This window comes from Cynoglossus semilaevis, chromosome 13 (genome assembly GCF_000523025.1).
Source record: "Cynoglossus semilaevis isolate Cse_v1.0 chromosome 13, Cse_v1.0, whole genome shotgun sequence".
NCBI classification, from domain to species: domain Eukaryota; kingdom Metazoa; phylum Chordata; class Actinopteri; order Pleuronectiformes; family Cynoglossidae; genus Cynoglossus; species Cynoglossus semilaevis.
In genome coordinates, this window is record NC_024319.1 from 3044239 (window position 1) to 3059963 (window position 15725).

The 15725-nt window shown below is 41.9% G+C and overlaps 3 protein-coding genes across 3 annotated transcripts; 2 read left to right on the forward strand and 1 right to left on the reverse strand.

Annotated features, from left to right (window-relative positions):
• The first annotated feature begins 1574 nt into the window (after positions 1 to 1574).
• LOC103388051 (retinol dehydrogenase 12) lies at positions 1575 to 4218 on the forward strand. Its single transcript, XM_025061540.1, is given in 8 exon segments — positions 1575 to 1787; positions 2465 to 2599; positions 2706 to 2897; positions 2964 to 3125; positions 3204 to 3225; positions 3227 to 3318; positions 3505 to 3709; positions 3813 to 4218. Coding segments are annotated over 8 exon segments (1062 nt in total). The 5' UTR covers positions 1575 to 1639; the 3' UTR covers positions 3919 to 4218.
• A 202-nt stretch (positions 4219 to 4420) lies between these two features.
• On the forward strand, positions 4421 to 11133 carry LOC103388050 (pleckstrin homology domain-containing family O member 1-like). The gene is made up of 6 exons (XM_008322904.3): positions 4421 to 4865; positions 6174 to 6320; positions 7714 to 7854; positions 7957 to 8061; positions 8227 to 8325; positions 8545 to 11133. Exons 1-6 carry the CDS (start codon positions 4836 to 4838, stop codon positions 9172 to 9174), a joined length of 1152 nt encoding a protein of 383 aa, XP_008321126.1. The 5' UTR covers positions 4421 to 4835; the 3' UTR covers positions 9175 to 11133.
• polr3glb (RNA polymerase III subunit GL b) lies at positions 11006 to 14158 on the reverse strand. Its single transcript, XM_025061538.1, has 9 exons — positions 14143 to 14158; positions 13911 to 14063; positions 12813 to 13004; positions 12591 to 12720; positions 12185 to 12253; positions 12035 to 12091; positions 11715 to 11818; positions 11448 to 11570; positions 11006 to 11362 (listed from the first exon to the last, which is right to left on the reverse strand). The coding sequence occupies exons 3-9, from the start codon at positions 12924 to 12926 to the stop codon at positions 11276 to 11278; spliced, it is 684 nt and encodes a 227-aa protein (XP_024917306.1). The 5' UTR covers positions 12927 to 13004; positions 13911 to 14063; positions 14143 to 14158; the 3' UTR covers positions 11006 to 11275.
• Between the last annotated feature and the right edge of the window lie 1567 nt (positions 14159 to 15725).

The following is a 15725-nucleotide window of genomic DNA, read 5'->3' on the forward strand; positions in this document are numbered from 1 at the left end:
GGTCAAAAGTAGCAGGCAGTCAGAAATATGGTAAATTTGCAGAACTGAATTGAATTTAACAAAAAATATGAAGTTGGACACAGAACAAATTGTAACAGACTTCCATAGTACAGCTTTGCACTTTAGAAGTAGTAATACATGTTCGGACTTTTATTTCAAAGTATGTAGGTTTTTTTATTCTGCGGTTTTGTGTGGAGCGGCGGCCACTGGGGGCGCTATTTCCTCTGTTTCTCTCCATTTTAAATGTGTTTTCCTTGAGCGCAGAAGCGATACTGCTGTCCGGGTGAAAGAAAAGTTTTAAAAAATATATATTCCGTGGTCAGTGATACCCCAGACCCAGACTGGCATCCTTTAGCTTAAGCATCTGCGGTGTGTTTGTTTCTTGCAGCACCGCCCCTCACAGGCAGACAAATGCAGCAGACAACACGCTTGATAAAAACAATTTCAATACTGCCGCAGGTGGTCACGTCCTACAGAACAGAACCGTCCTAGCCGGTCTTACCTGTAGCTTTGGGGCAAGACAGAGAAGCGGGGACTCCTCGGTTCGATTCTTCTTCTCCTTGCACGCTCTGATTCGGAGGAGGCAGGACTTCCGATACATGCTTCAATCAGAGTTACACTTTAACTTACTTGATTCGACGTCACTTCCTTGTGTGGCAGCTGCGCTTTATATTGGTCGGTGTAAATTTTCGCGGAAGCATCGAAATGAGGCCGTTTTGACGGGTTTTCAATTAGTTTGCAGTGAAATGACAAACGTCGACAGATATAACAGCGACTGCGTTTGCAATGAGCCAACTTGGCGGCGTAATTCTTTTTTGAAAACAGTACCCCAGGGGGACAAGACCACCATTTTGTTTTTTGTTATATGTTGCTGGGCGGGGCGCCACTTCCGACGTCACAACGAAAGGCAGAAAAAAGGCTGAAAATCTGCTAAATCTGAAAATATCAAACGCAAACAAATTTTAGAAATATGATTCCAACCGCTTATGGTCTTTTATTGGTTTGGTTGGATAGAAATTGCTCTTGTTTGTTTGTTTATTTGTTTTTATTAAAACAGCACAGACACTGGTGGCAGAGGCAGATCTAAAATGTATTTTATTCGAATGTCTGATGTGATTCTAAATAAAATGAAATTCAAGTTTTATTCATTTATGTGTGTAAAGCAACATCATGAACTTTTTATATCCTGGGAGGAGGAGAGGAATTCAGCCAACAACACTGATATGAGTGAGAGACCCTTAAGTGACCATTAAGTAACCCCAGTTCATACAACAATCCAGGTTTACCCTTCCTGGTTGGTCAACCTCCTCTAGAGATAAAAAACTTCCATATACCCCTAGTACTGTGGGCATACTTAAAATAAAAATATTTTGTAAAATAAAACTTATTTGCATTTTCAAAAAATCATAAAATATTACAAAAGCTATTTTAAAAAATCCAACAACTTCCCATTACATACATAATGTTGCATAATAATGTTTAACCATGTGTAAACCTGTTTTTTCCTTTGCTTTCCCCTGTTGCTGCTAATCTTTCTTGTGAACTGATCCCATAATCTGTCCTAATCTGTTCATTGACCCCACCCCCACCCTTCTGTCCCAGCTCAGCTCCATCACTCAGTTTGTTCAAACCTGCCAAAATGGTAGCTGCGGCGCCTGAAGAGTTCCTGATGCTGCCATTGTCCGACAGTGGTGGGGGGGTATCAAAGCCACAGGTGGTTCCTCTGGAGGAAGGACACGGAGCACTGCTGCTGAAGTGTGGAGCTGCTTTTGGTGTCACGTTGATCTGTAAGACCATACATCTGATTCATGATCTGTTTGTCATAATGTGTCATGTAACTGGAGTTTTTGAGGATGTGTCAGGTTGTTTTTAAGTCGGGTTGTTTGGGACATTGACTCACATTCTGCACTAACCAAAGGAATGCCACTTAAAACCACTTAGCCGTCCACACTAGAGCATGAAAAAACGTTTTCAGCCTGGCATTCACCAAAGAACTAGTTTCATAGTGGTTTGAAAGAGCGTTTAGAGAGAGGGTCTTTCTGAAGAAACCCAGGATGGGATTCATAATTTATTCATCCTAATACTATGTTTATGTCCTGTACATGCTACAGACTTGACAAACAAACCAAAATACATTTACATTTATGCATTTAGCAGACGCTTTCATACAAAGCAACTTACAGAGGAGGATTAGCTTTATTAGGACTCCCGGCTCTCTGCTTCTAAGGAAGGCGTGCTAACCGCTATACTGTGAAAGCACAATTTGAATTGTATTTTTGGTTCCACTCCCACTCTTTACATTTTGTTACTTTATGGCTAAAATATTCCACTAAAATTAATCTTAGTGTTTTTTCATATTCAATAAAGAGTTCAGTCCAGAGTTGATCTGACATGAAGAACGTTTCATGTTCCATTTTAAAAGTATCCATACAGCCACACTACATGTTGGTGTGTGTGTCTGCAGGTGTAGCAGTACTGAGGAAGTGGATCGCAGGTGGAGTTTGTCGATGCTCAGTTCGTCTGGACGGGAAAACAGTTGTGATCACAGGTGCCAACACAGGCATTGGTAAAGAGACGAGCAGGGAGATGGCCCGCAGAGGTGAGTGTGGCCCTGCAGGCTGATTACAGCGTTAACTACAGGGACACCTAGTGTCTGTTTGTGTCAGAACCTTTATTAGCTGACTTTGTGTTTGTCTGTCTACCAGGAGCCAGGGTAGTAATGGCCTGCAGAGACCTGACAAGGGCGGAGTCGGCCGCAGAAGAGATCCGTGAGGCAACAGGAAATGGAAACGTAGTGATCCGACACTTGGATCTGGCCTCGCTTCACTCAGTCAGACAGTTTGCTAAAGACTACGTAGACAGTGAAGACAGACTAGACATCCTTATTAACAATGCAGGTAAATCCTACTGTTACTGTCCACTGTCACCGCTGTGTTGACGCGTCTCACCAGTCTCTTCTCCAGGTGTCATGATGTGTCCGAAATGGCTGACGGAAGACGGTTTTGAAACTCAGCTAGCTGTCAATCATTTGGGTCACTTTTTGCTGACCAACCTGCTTCTTCCAAAACTCAAGAGCTCCGCCCCCAGCCGAGTAGTCAATGTGTCGTCCATAGCACACAGAGGGGGTATGACTGCTGCCTTCAAATTCTGTTTCTAGATTTTTTTTTTAACTTTCATAACAGAACGTCTCTTTATGAATGCAGGTCGTATTGACTTTGACGACCTGTTCTTCAGCACCGTACAGCTCACTGGAGAGCTACCAACAGAGTAAACTGGCCAACGTCCTCTTCTCCAGAGAACTGGCACGAAAACTTAGAGGTCCTGACACACACTTCATGTCAAGAACAAAAACAGACCAGAAACGTTTTAAACCCAACAGCTAAGTTTGAGCTTAAAAGTTAAAAATATTATAAATTATTCTCCCTAGACTGTGGAGGGTTCTTCCTCTGTCTCACCTACTAACTCACCCATTCACCCACTCACTGTATGGTACCTTGTCTACAGGCACTGGTGTGTCATCCTTCAGTCTCCATCCAGGGGTTATCCGTACAGAGTTGGGTCGTCATGTTCAGGGCTGGTTTCCCCTGTTGGGGGCGCTGTTGAGTCTTCCCTCTCTGCTGTTAATGAAGACACCCATTCAGGGGTGTCAGACCACACTGTACTGTGCCCTGACACCTGGTCTGGACCAGAAGACTGGTTCTTACTTCAGGTAGGAATGTCAGTTAGTATTGTAATATAATACTAATTAACTTATTAACACAAGTAACAGACAAATACACCTTAACCAGTAACGGTTTTTTGTGTATTTTCAGTGACTGTGCAGAGAAAGAAGCAGCACCAGAGGGCCGGGACGATGCAGTGGCAAAAAGGCTGTGGGACGAGAGCGCACGATTGGTTGGATTAAAAGACACCTGCTGATTTTCTGCAATTACTGTTTAGACACTGGCGCCCCCATCAGGTCAAAGGGAAGAAAGCCTTTGTTTATTTGTGTCTTTTGTATGACTATGGAAGGAAGGAAAGTGAACTACAGCACACCACCGTCCAAAGCCATAATTCACAAAATAAAATCATTCAGATTTTAAGACATTTTTGGTGTTTAAAATTGTGTTTTGAAAAAAACCAACAACAACAAATTTTAATAGTAAGACTTGAGGACGTTGTGAGACAAACCCTTATATTCTTCTCTATAGACATTGATGTGGGAGAGGAGATAGAGGTCCAGACAAGCTGCAAAGAACAACAATAGAAAATGGATATTACTAAAGACACTAAGGACTGAAGTCTTTGAACATAATGTAGGTTCTGAAGACAGTTTCAGTGTTGATTTATATCAGCTGAGTCTGCTTTTTATATTTCTAGCTGTAGCTGTGTTGGCAAGTGTGTTGTTACTGTCGTCGTCGTTGTTGTTGCTGCTGCGGTTAAAAGACAGGGTGGCAGTAGATAATCCTCAGTTCTGTCTGACCCAGTTGTTGGTCTGAAATAACAACTGAACCCGAGGCACACAAACACTGGTGAGATGTGTCCATCTGCGGCGCTGTAGTGCTGCCGAGGATCCGCTGAGCCAGCGGGGAGTCCTGAGGAGGAGGGGGAGGAGCAAGAGTAACCGGACACCGACTGACAGAATCCCAGGCGTCGACACAGAGTGAGGGTAGCAACGGGGACTGGAGCACAGACTTAGCGAGGAGGAGCAAGAGCAAGAGGAGAAGAAAAAAAATAGGAGCAGCCTCAGCCTCCTCTTGCCTCCTCTGTCTCTCCAGAGTATTTTTATTTTTTTATCCTCCCGACGAATAACGGAGTTCGGGTGAAGTTGTCCTTACCGGCCCGGAGCCGGCACCATGAAGAAGAACAGCGGAGGAAAGCAGAGGGTGAGTGAGAACCGAGCAGCAGCAGTGGAGAAGCACAGACAAGAACCGAGTTCTCCTGCTCCGTTAAAGTGGACTAAACAAAAGCGACATGGGAGTATTAATAAGTATGCTTTTACTGTGAAGAGACAACAACAGCAGTTGCTACTGCCATGACTGGGACAGGAAGATAGAAGCGCAACTTCCGTCCTTTTTCACAACAAGAGTCTAATTCAAGCGTACTAAAGGCTAAATTCATTCCTAAATTATATTATCAAAAGAAGTTACTATATTGGGTACAAGTATTCAGCACGGGTAGCACAAAATAGTAAAATATCTAACTGACATGAGTAAAATAAAATAAAACGATTCCCTCGAAAACAATAATCATTTATCATTTAAACATAATTAAATAGAACAGAAATAGCTTAAAGCTAGCCGAAAACACTTCAACTTTTGTAGTTCAATCGGAGAGACGATTCTTCAAAAAAACATAGTCAAAACAAAAAAAATCTAACAACGAAAATATAACATTTTTATATAAATATTTGATTAGTTAATAGTATGGAAGAAATTGCTAAATGTTAGCCTTAAGATGTTTTCGTTTGCGACAAAGTGCACCCAAAGTTTGCACTAGTTGTAACGTAAAAATCTGACGGTTTGTCTAAATGTAAATCTAAAGTCTTAATGAGACAAAAATGTAAGTTTTGTAAAAACATAAAGTCGAATAATCATAACCACAGTTACTCTAGAAATAGTAATCTTGAATAAAATAGTAAAAAAAAAAAGAAAGAAAAGCAAACAGCTGCCTGTCAGTGCGTCAGCAATGGGTTTTTTTTGTTTTGTTTACTGTTGCACTTTTTTCACACTTGTGCTCAGAAACAGATCTTAGCAGCACCTGTTTTTTTTTCCAGACGCTGGGAAAACCTGGCTTTTAAAGTGGTACTAATGTTGTTTGTTTACTTAATCACGTCACGCTTTTGTTCTGAAAGTCACCTCCATCTTTCCTATTACTTCTGCCTCATGGCCTCTTTGATAATCATATTGATAGTATTAATAATGATTAGGAGTGACTGTGCACAAGCGCCTTGTTGAGCACAGTGTGACTGGGAATGCAACCCAGGCTCCTGTCAACAAACGCTGGGGTCACAGTGAGGTCATTTACTTTGATCCAAATATAGTAAGAATTTTATAACATTAATTTCATTCACGACTGCCTTTGATTTAAATTGGTAATTGTTGGGATTGGAATACATATATTTTAATGAAGAATATTAATATTAATAATAATAATAAGTCACCTGACCTGTTTCCTGTTTTCCTATTGTTTAGGGTCCACAGGACACGGTGTCACAGAACCTGCAGCCTGATAAAGTTGGCTGGATCAGGAAGTTCTGTGGGAAGGGAATCTTCAGAGAGATCTGGAAGAACCGTGTTGTGGTTCTGCGAGGAGATCAGCTGTTCATCTGTGAGAAAGAGGTTAGTCAGCGAGGGTGCGGGGTGGGGGGTGGCAGCTGTGATATTCCCTCGGTTCTGTAGTAGTCGGTTCAGGTGTGTACACGTGGTCTGTAGTATTAGTAGTGTTTTTGGTTCTGGCTGGAAACAGAAAGTTTCTCCTCCACTTTCTGTAGGAGTCGAGTTTCAGTCTTTGCTGTGGACACACTCACAGCTCAGGTTTCACTGGTGCAGGACAGGAAGGTCCTGACAGAACCTCTGTCCATGAGAAAGTCCTGTCAGAACATTTATCAGACAGAATCCATGCCCGTATCCATGTCACTAACACACACTCACACAAAAGGACCATGGAAGAACGACCCTTTTGACTGAACCTGCATTGCACACAGAACATTCTGGAAGACCCTACTGTATATTTTATGCAGAACCACCCAACAGAGCCACAGTGACTGAGTCCATAACATTCAGCACCTAATCAATATCTCAACAGAACTGTTTGCATCAGGTGACGTCCCAGAATCCTTATTACACTCGTAGTTTACAAAGAACCTGAAGCACAAACAGAACGTCCCGACAGAACCAGCACTACACAGGGTCTATCACGGGGCGGTTTTTTCTGCTGTGCTGGTGATCAAGTGTTTTTACTCAGAACATTCACTATTGATTATTGATCATGTGACCAGTGATGCAGGCAGAGTGACGGCAACAGGAGGACGCCTAAGGCGCACACTGACCTCACTGTGTCGCCTGTGTTTGTGTGTGTGTGTGTGTTATGGGCACAGCAGCTTCTCTCCTCGGAAGTCTCAGTTTAAAGCTGTTTAAAAATGGATGCTGTTTCCATGACGATTAAAGAGCTGCAGTGTTATTTTTTGCGAGTGTGTGTGTCTGCTCATAGCGCCTTCACCTGGTGCACTCCCAACCAGTGCTTACACACTGTGGTGGGCAGACACTATTTGAATGGTCCTCATATTCAAATGTGGATTCAGTCTGCGCTCGTCAGCTCAGAGTCACAAACCCAGACATTCGATGAAAATCACTTGTTTTTCTATTTAAATTAATCAAAGCCGGTCATCCTTTCTTCTTCTTCTCTATTTGACTTGATTTGCATCATATGACCTTGAAGATGCAGCTGCTCTTGTACAAACAATTTGATTAAATGCGTACAACAACGTTTGGACTAAAGTCTTTAACCTTTAGAACATGGAACCTCTCAGTTACAGTAGAGTTCAGAACGATGTCCTAACAAGGAAAGAAAGGTCTGGAATAAGACCATATACAGAACATCAGTCACACACAGAACATCCCAGTAGAACCTTATCACATACACAACTTTAACTCCACTCTAGTGAAGATCCACTCTATCTGTAAGAGGAGGCGGGACTACAGACGTTCTCTGACCGTTGAACTGATCCCTCAGGTGAAAGATCTGGGCCGAGCGGAGGACGTGTTGGATTTGTGTGACTATGAACGCTGTGAGGAAGTTCGCAAAAACAAGAGTCGCAGCAAAAAGAGTCACAGCAAGTTCAGACTGCAGCGCTGCAGTTCTCCAGGAAACACGGTAACAATCCTGACTGACCGACCGTCCCGACACCTGAAGATCCCACCGAGATTCTAATGTGGCTCTATAAAAGAAGCTGAAAGTGTCTGTGTGTGTGTGTAGGTTCCTAACCTGCTCTTCCTGGCCGTCAGTCCACAAGAGAAAGAACTATGGATCAACGCTCTCAACGTCTCCATCACCAGGGCAAAGAACCGAATCCTGGACGAGGTCAGATCCTCACTGACATTTTACTGTTGGCTACCAAGCTAGCTGTGAGGCCAGAGCTACATGCTAACAATCTGTATTGCTAGCTTCTGTACTGACCTGAATGTACCCTGCTGGTGTCAGGGGGAACTGCAGCTTTTTTCCTAAACTCACATGTCTGTGTTGCAGGTGACAGTTGACGACTCGCAGCTGTTTCATTTGACTCGAGACCGAGCCAAGATTCCTCACAACCGACGATTGCCCACCAGAGGCCACCTGCTGGCTGTGGTCAGTATGACACTTAACCCCTTCAGTTATGCTTCCCTACTTGAAAATCCACCTCCTTCACATATTTATTTTCGGTCTTGTTCTCTTACTCCTCTATGACACTTAACCCCTTCAGTTATGCTCCCCTACTTGAAAATTTCTTTTTTCTATTATCCCTCTCCTCCATTATTTCCTCCTCTTCCACCTTGAATTTGACTATTTCTCCTCCTCCTGGTCCAGGCCTCCACCTCCTCTTCTGTTGGAACTCTGACTCTGGACCTGATCCAGGAGGAGGACGTTGTATCTCGTCATGAATTCCCGGTTGATGTCAGTCCTGAATCTCCGAGGTCAAAAGCTGACAACACTCTTTTCACCAAATCCACCAAGAATTCTGAGAAATCCCAGAGTCTGCCTCGTGACGTGGTGGTGGCCTGGGAATTGACACCACCGGAGAAGAACCGCTGCGCCTCCATGGAAGAGATTCCCTCTAATTCCGAGAGGAAAGCCACAATGATACCACGCCCCCAGGTACTGATGCCCCGCCCACAGGTGCCGGCCGTAGAGCAGCTGCAGGAGCTGATCAGTCAGAAACTGAGGAGGACGCAGGAGCTGCTGGAGGAGGTTCATGTGGAGCATCAGCAGAGGGAGGAAAACGAGGAGGAGGAGGAGAAGAAGAAGAAGCTGACTGAAGTGGAGCGGCTCCTGAAGGAGGCGGCCGCCTCCTGGAGTCAGGCTCAGGAGGTCCTGGAGGAGGTAAAGGAGCTGAGGTCACTTTATAACAAACTGGACTCGTCCAACGCCTCCTCTTCCATCACTCCTCCGTCCAACAGCAGCAAACTGAAACCAGAATCCAAGAACCCAGTGGGATGAGGAGGTGGGGCCCAGTTTGACCTGGGTCAGGGGTCGGTCCAAAATTCAGAAGGAACCACTTTTTTATTTATTTGTTAAAGTTGGTGTTAAGAAGCCAACAGAGGAAGAGACAAAGCCCAGAGACCCTCGTGACTTTGGAGGGTTTTTAAAGATGGTATCAACCACTGGTTCTGGGTCCAGTCTGTTGACCATGAACAAGAAAATATATTTTTAAGCTTTTAAACAAGCAGCTGTTTAAGCCTTTGGACTTTTGTTTAAGGCCAAGTCTCTTTTGTTTTTTTACTGAAATTTTTGTCTTGTGGGACAGTACAAGCCGTCCAATCACAGGTGTCCTACTGTTCACAGGTTCAGGACAGACCTGAAACTAGTGACAGAACAGAAAGATCTTTACTGGTGTTAAACCAGAGACTGGATTTGACCACAGATGAACATCCACACCAGCAGAGGGAGTGTGACATCAATGTAGCATCATTTTATTATTGTGAGGAGTTTCTTAGAGTACCACAAGATCAGTGTCCGTAATCTTTGTGGAACCAAAGAGTACCTGAACTTCCTGTCGGCTCCATCAGTCCTGAGTCTTCTTGTTCCTAGACAACAGTTCTATAAAAGTTTTTTAGTTTTAGGCGAAATGCAGTACAGACAGATTTTCCACCAATCAGGAACCTGTGTGTGCTGCAAGTACCGGTACTTCCCATTAATCCTACCTCTGACGTCCTACTTCTTTCAGTTCCTGGTCCCTGACACAGACTCTGTGTCTGTTGTGTCTAGTACTGGCTGTAGTCACTGCTACAGTTTAAACCCAGATAAACCCCTGGTACTGTCTTTATCCCAGTTTATGTTCCTTTAGTTAAAGCAAACACACACACTCGAAAATCCTGGGATTATGTCTGGATTATGGTACTAGCTGCTGTATTAGAAATGCACACAGCGACTTGTACTTTCTACTGTATCTTTGAAAGAAGTTTACACAGTTCTTGGTTTTTATATATCGGTACTAGTTCCTGGTCATAGAGGCCCATGGTCCTGGTACTATCTGTTGTTACTATGATAGTTGTGCACAGTAACTGGTACTTCATCAAGTTGTTAGAGGAAGTTTCTGTGATGTCACAGACAACAGTCCTTTCACCTGGTCAATAATGGAACCACAGTCTGTTCCTGTTACCGATCAATAGAACTGGTGGAATCGGTCCTGTTTTAAATTTGACTTTTTTTGTAACAGGCTGCTCATTTCACTGGACTGTCTTTTTTTTTTTTTTAATTTTAGTCTCACACAGTTCCGGGTGTCACAGCTAGAATTCATGATGAAATGTTTTTGTCTCCCATCAACAATCAATCATCAATAAACTTCAGTTGGACTTTTCGGTGAAAAAAAAAAGTTTTATAATTAGAAGTGTTGTCTGATGGAACTGTTTGTCCTGTGACAGAAATGAAAACGACAGCATCGTCACTCACACACACACACACACACACACAAAACTGACTGTGCAGACACTGGAGCTCGGCCCCTGCATGTCCATATAAGGACAACATGTGTTTGTGTCTTAGATTGAATGACAGCAGCTGATGAGTTGTGTGTCTTACACTCACACACACACACGTTGACACACACTGCTAAAAACTTTGTCTCAGGAATATTTGAACAAAAATAACAAACAATTCTCTGAAAAACAGATTACTTTATCTACTTCTACTTAGCTTCGTTTGCTACATTTGCGGCTAACTTTTAGCTACTTTTAATGATGGTAAACAACTGTGGTTGATTTCTTTCACTGTCACAATCATAGTAACACCATCACTGACAGAGTCACTGACTGAAGGAATGAATCATTGGTCCATTTACAGAACAGTTTATTGAGCTGTTCTTTCAACAAACGCGCCCCCTGCAGGACAGTTTAGTCTTTGATAGGATCAGTTTTGATCCTCACTTAGATAAACATTTACAACAAACACACCAATAGTTAAAAAAAACACATATAAAACCTGGACTTACAGTCACACAAATATAAAACCATTAAAAGCTGGACTTGTTCTAAAACCACAGTAAAATGCTGGTGACACTTGCACTGATCTTCACACGTGTGTGTTGGACGGTGTGTGTGTGTTAGTAAACGGCTTCGTCCATGTTGTCGTCACTGTCTCCCCCAAACTCTTCTCCATTGTCAAAGTAGGACATGATGTAATCCGTCTCCTGTGGACCATCAGAGAAGTCAATGAGTAAAGATCAGGATCAGTACCACGTGATCAGAACTGTTAGTAATCCTGGTGGTCCTCACCTCCTCAAACTCATCTTCATCAAACTCTTCTTCTTCCTCCACCTCCTCCTCTTCCTCCTTCTTCTTCTTCTCCTCCCCCTCATCCTCCTCAGAGCTGGCCTGCTCCTCCTTCTTCTCCAGTGTCTGAAACGGAGACACAAGAGCCACTGGTAAAAACCTGACAGATTAACCACCAGGGGGCGACTCCAGGCCCATTGTTTTAAAGTGTACACGTTTGTTCATGTAATTTAGAGTTAGAAATGTGTTGAGACTAACACGAGAGCTCACCTCCAGTCTGAGCAGAACTTCTTTCTCCTTCACCACCTCCTTCTTCTTCTTCTTCTTCTTCTCCTGTCCACTCTCAGCACTGACAGAGACAGCGAGTGAGACGCCTGAGGACAGGACACATTAATCTGTGTAAACATGTCATTCTGATTGAAGACCGTTAGCATATTAATCTGACTCAGTGTGTTAATCTGGCTAACGCGGCGGTCGTGTAAATGTACTGTAGTTAGTATCAGATTACCACGAGCTAACAGTTCTCTGTACAGATCACTGACTGTGTGTCAAGTTACTGCACATCATCATCAATACTCATGGGTACTGACCTTTTCTGGGGGGGTTTCTGACCAGGACTCTGACTTCTCTGGGAAACCTCTTCCAGTCTGAAACCAGAACCAGAATCACTCAACCTCCGTCTCCTCTGTCAACTAAACAACCAATCAACCAACGATGAGGGTTGATCAAAATAACCTCACCTTGATTCCAGTCCATCAGATTGTCAGTCTGTTCACTGAGGTGGTATTTATCTGAATATCTCTCCACATCTGGACAGAAAAACAGAAAAACAAAAACTCAAACTAAGAATGTGAAAAATAATGTTTAACCAGGCTTTCAAAGTAAAATCATAAGATGGAGAATTCACAATTAAATCATTACATTACAATACATTTAGCAGATGCATTCAAGGTACAGTAAACACACAAAATACTAAAATACATAGATAATAATAAATCATAAGGATACTAGGTATAATATGGTAGTAATTCATAGATGTGAAAAACAGACTCTTTCACAATAAAACTTGCAATAAATCAAACAAAAAATACTCCTCCAGTAAATGTGGTGTGTGTGTTTGTTTGTGTGTGTTGTGTTACCTCTGACCTCTTTTCGGACGAGCTGGTTGGATGAAGAAGGGCAGGCTCTTCATGGCTCCTCTGAACTCCTGCTTGAGCGCTAATAAATACTCTGCTTCCTCCCCACCTGTGAGGGGGAGTGGCTTATGCTCCATCGCCTAGACAAAGACACAAATGTACAGAGTTGACTACGTGACCCACAATGCACTAGGATCAAACCTCCTCAGGAATGTCACACTGAGGTTCTTACCGGGAACACAGGTGTGGGCTGCTGTATGGATGGAGGCAACCCCTCTCCTCTGTTGACGGCCACGGGGTCAACGTTGAAGGACATTGCCCTGCGACCACGACCACGACCCGCCATCGCTGCTGCTTATCAGACTGGATCAGACCGGATCAGAGGGAACCTGCTGCACCAGGAACAAGAGTCGGGGTCCAGGTCCTAACAGAGATATAGATCAGAGATAATTATTATTATCCGATATGATGTCATCTCATCCATCCAATTTCCCTCCCTCTATCCTTCCTCCTTTAATTCTTTGTTTTTTTACTTACTTCATTCATTCATTTTCTCTCTCTAAATTCTTCTGTTTGTTCCTTTCTTCAGATATCCCTGCTCCTTTTTATCTTCAGTTCGTTTCTTTATCATTCTTCCGTTATCTACCTTTTTACCTTATGGAATTTCTTTTCTTAATTCCTTCATCTTTTCATACAGTCGTACTACCAACCTCTACTTTAAATACAAGAGCTCTGAGCAAACACAAATATAATAAAGATTTATGGTAATTATATACAAATATAACTATATATATAAATAACCCATATAACTATGTAATTATCTATAACAAACTTTATTTAACTTCTACTTAGACTTTGTTTTTTTACTTACTTCATTCATTTTCTCTCTCTAACTTCTTCTGTTTGTTCCTTTCTTCAGATATCCCTGCTCCTTTCTATCGTTTCTTTATCATTCTTCCGTTTTCCTTTTTTTTCCTTATGGAATTTTTTCTTAATTCCTTCATCTTTTCATACAGTCGTACTACCAACCTCTACTTTAAATACAAGAGCTCTAGCAAACACAAATGTAATAAAGATTTATGGTAATTATATACAAATATAACTATATATATAAATAACCCATATAACTATGCCATTATCTATAACAAACTTATTTACTTATTTAACTTCTACTGATGAACTTTTCAAACTTAAGGTTTGCAGCTAGTCGAGGTGGTGCTAACTGATGCTAACATGTGTCTATGTAAATAGCGTTAGCTCATTGTATCAGCAGCGGTTATTCAACAGCGTCAGTCGCAACTACGTCGTTTTCAGTCAGTTCTTCCTTTACCTTCAATCTCTTTCCTGCAGACGAACCTGTTACTTCTCATGGGGACTCGTTTTTTTTTTCCTCAACGGCACATCCTCAGGAGAACATCTTTGTTTACACTCACTTCCGCCTTCGCTTCTTCTATGGCCAACGTTGTCGCCGTTACATCTTCTTCTGTGGATTGTAGTTTCTTTACTATACCGCCCTCTACTGCCCGAGCTGTATATTGCGTCACAGGACCCTATCAACTCACCTCAGACTCGACCTTTCTCAGTCTCCGCCTCATCTCCGTCAGACTCCACCCCTACTGTCAGTCATTCAGTGGAGCTTCAGATTTGGATTCAGATCCTAACAGGGCATCAAAGAAGAGGGAGACACGGGAGCTGAGGAGGAGGAGAAGAGGTGAAGGTAGAAAAGAGTGAAGAAAAAAAAAAAGAAGAAAATCAGGATTAAAAACAGAAGATTGAGGATAAACCAGTAATGATTTGGATTTAATACAACACTGAACACTGAGAAACAGAACCAGGAAGATGATGATGAAGATGATGATTCTCCTCTTCTTCTGCTCAGGTTTGACTGTTTTCTACTGATTACTGACTCATTATTCCAAATGTTAGTGTTTTATCTGCAGTGAATTTCACTGATCACGTGTCAAATGTTCTGCTAGAAAAGAAAATAATCAAATTTGATTCAATTATTTAATTTATTTTCATAAAGTAAATATGTTATATTTGTTCATATCATTCATATAATTGATGTTCATAATACATTTCTTCATAAGGAAAATAAAAGTTTTTTGAACAAGTATTTCTTCAAAACATATTTTATATGTATATTTATGTTTCTATGATAATCGTTTAAAAACATGAAAAGTTTTACTTTATTTGTCATATACTACTTTATTTTAGTTTTATTGTTTTCTCAACTAAATTATTTAACTGAGTTTTATTAAATTATTTAATTTTATTTAAAAGTATTTTTCTCTCACATTGAAATTTCTCAGATTTAAAAATCTGATCAAATCAATGTTTTAAAAGTTTGAACAAAATGTTTTCCCTTCTGGTGTTCCACTTCCATGTCAGTATTGTTTTATGCTTTTTATATAAGTGCTATATATATATGTATTTATATATAAATATAGTGTGTGTGTGTGTGTGTCATTGTCACCACAATCACCGTGAAAGTCACGTTCACGGCCACAGTCAGGGCTACGACAATATGCTACAGAGAGACAGAGGGAGAGGTCAGACTCTCATGACCTTTAGGAGCTGGGGGGGGATTTGGAGAGGATTTGGGGGTTCAGGGTCAGGTTCAGGTTCAGGGTCAAGGAAGGGGGGGGGCAGTGTCTGCTGCTCTGATTTAAATGTCTCCTCCTCCCTCTTTTATTCACCATTTTATAATGAGATCACAGATGGAAGACGAGAGATTTTGGCCCAAACTTTTTCACACTCATCAGACCGATGATAAAAACCAGAGACATATTCTCTGCTCTTGGTTTTGGTCCACAGTGATGAGTTGTGTTAGCAGTAGTTTCTTTCAGTCTTCTATGATCATCTTGATCATCTGAGTCCGTCAGAGTCCAGAACAACGACGGTTCTCCTCAGGTTGTTCTTGGTTTTAGGTCTGAAGACGTCAGCGTCTGTGAATTTGTTGGATTAGGAATGAAACTTTGTTTCCCCTGAAAATAAACACATTTACTTCAGTCCGTTGAGAAAATGTGTGATTTTAGCGAACAGTGATACGTGATTTGTCGGTCCTCTACCACCTCCTGTGGTCAGTTTAGGTCACTGAACTGCCAAGTCATTCTAAACTAAAATCCCTGGTTTTGGTTCTCCG

Coding starts and splice junctions, on each gene's coding strand:
- LOC103388050 (XM_008322904.3), top strand. CDS start 4,836: ATGAAGAAGAACAGCGGAGGAAAGCAGAGG. Junction 4,866..6,173: donor ACAGCGGAGGAAAGCAGAGG/GTGAGTGAGAAC, acceptor CCTATTGTTTAG/GGTCCACAGGACACGGTGTC. Junction 6,321..7,713: donor TGTTCATCTGTGAGAAAGAG/GTTAGTCAGCGA, acceptor CTGATCCCTCAG/GTGAAAGATCTGGGCCGAGC.
- polr3glb (XM_025061538.1), bottom strand. CDS start 12,926: ATGGCGGGTCGTGGTCGTGGTCGCAGGGCAATGTCCTTCAACGTTGAC. Junction 12,092..12,184: donor TCTGATGGACTGGAATCAAG/GTGAGGTTATTT, acceptor TTCTGGTTTCAG/ACTGGAAGAGGTTTCCCAGA. Junction 11,571..11,714: donor AAGTTCTGCTCAGACTGGAG/GTGAGCTCTCGT, acceptor TCTCCGTTTCAG/ACACTGGAGAAGAAGGAGGA.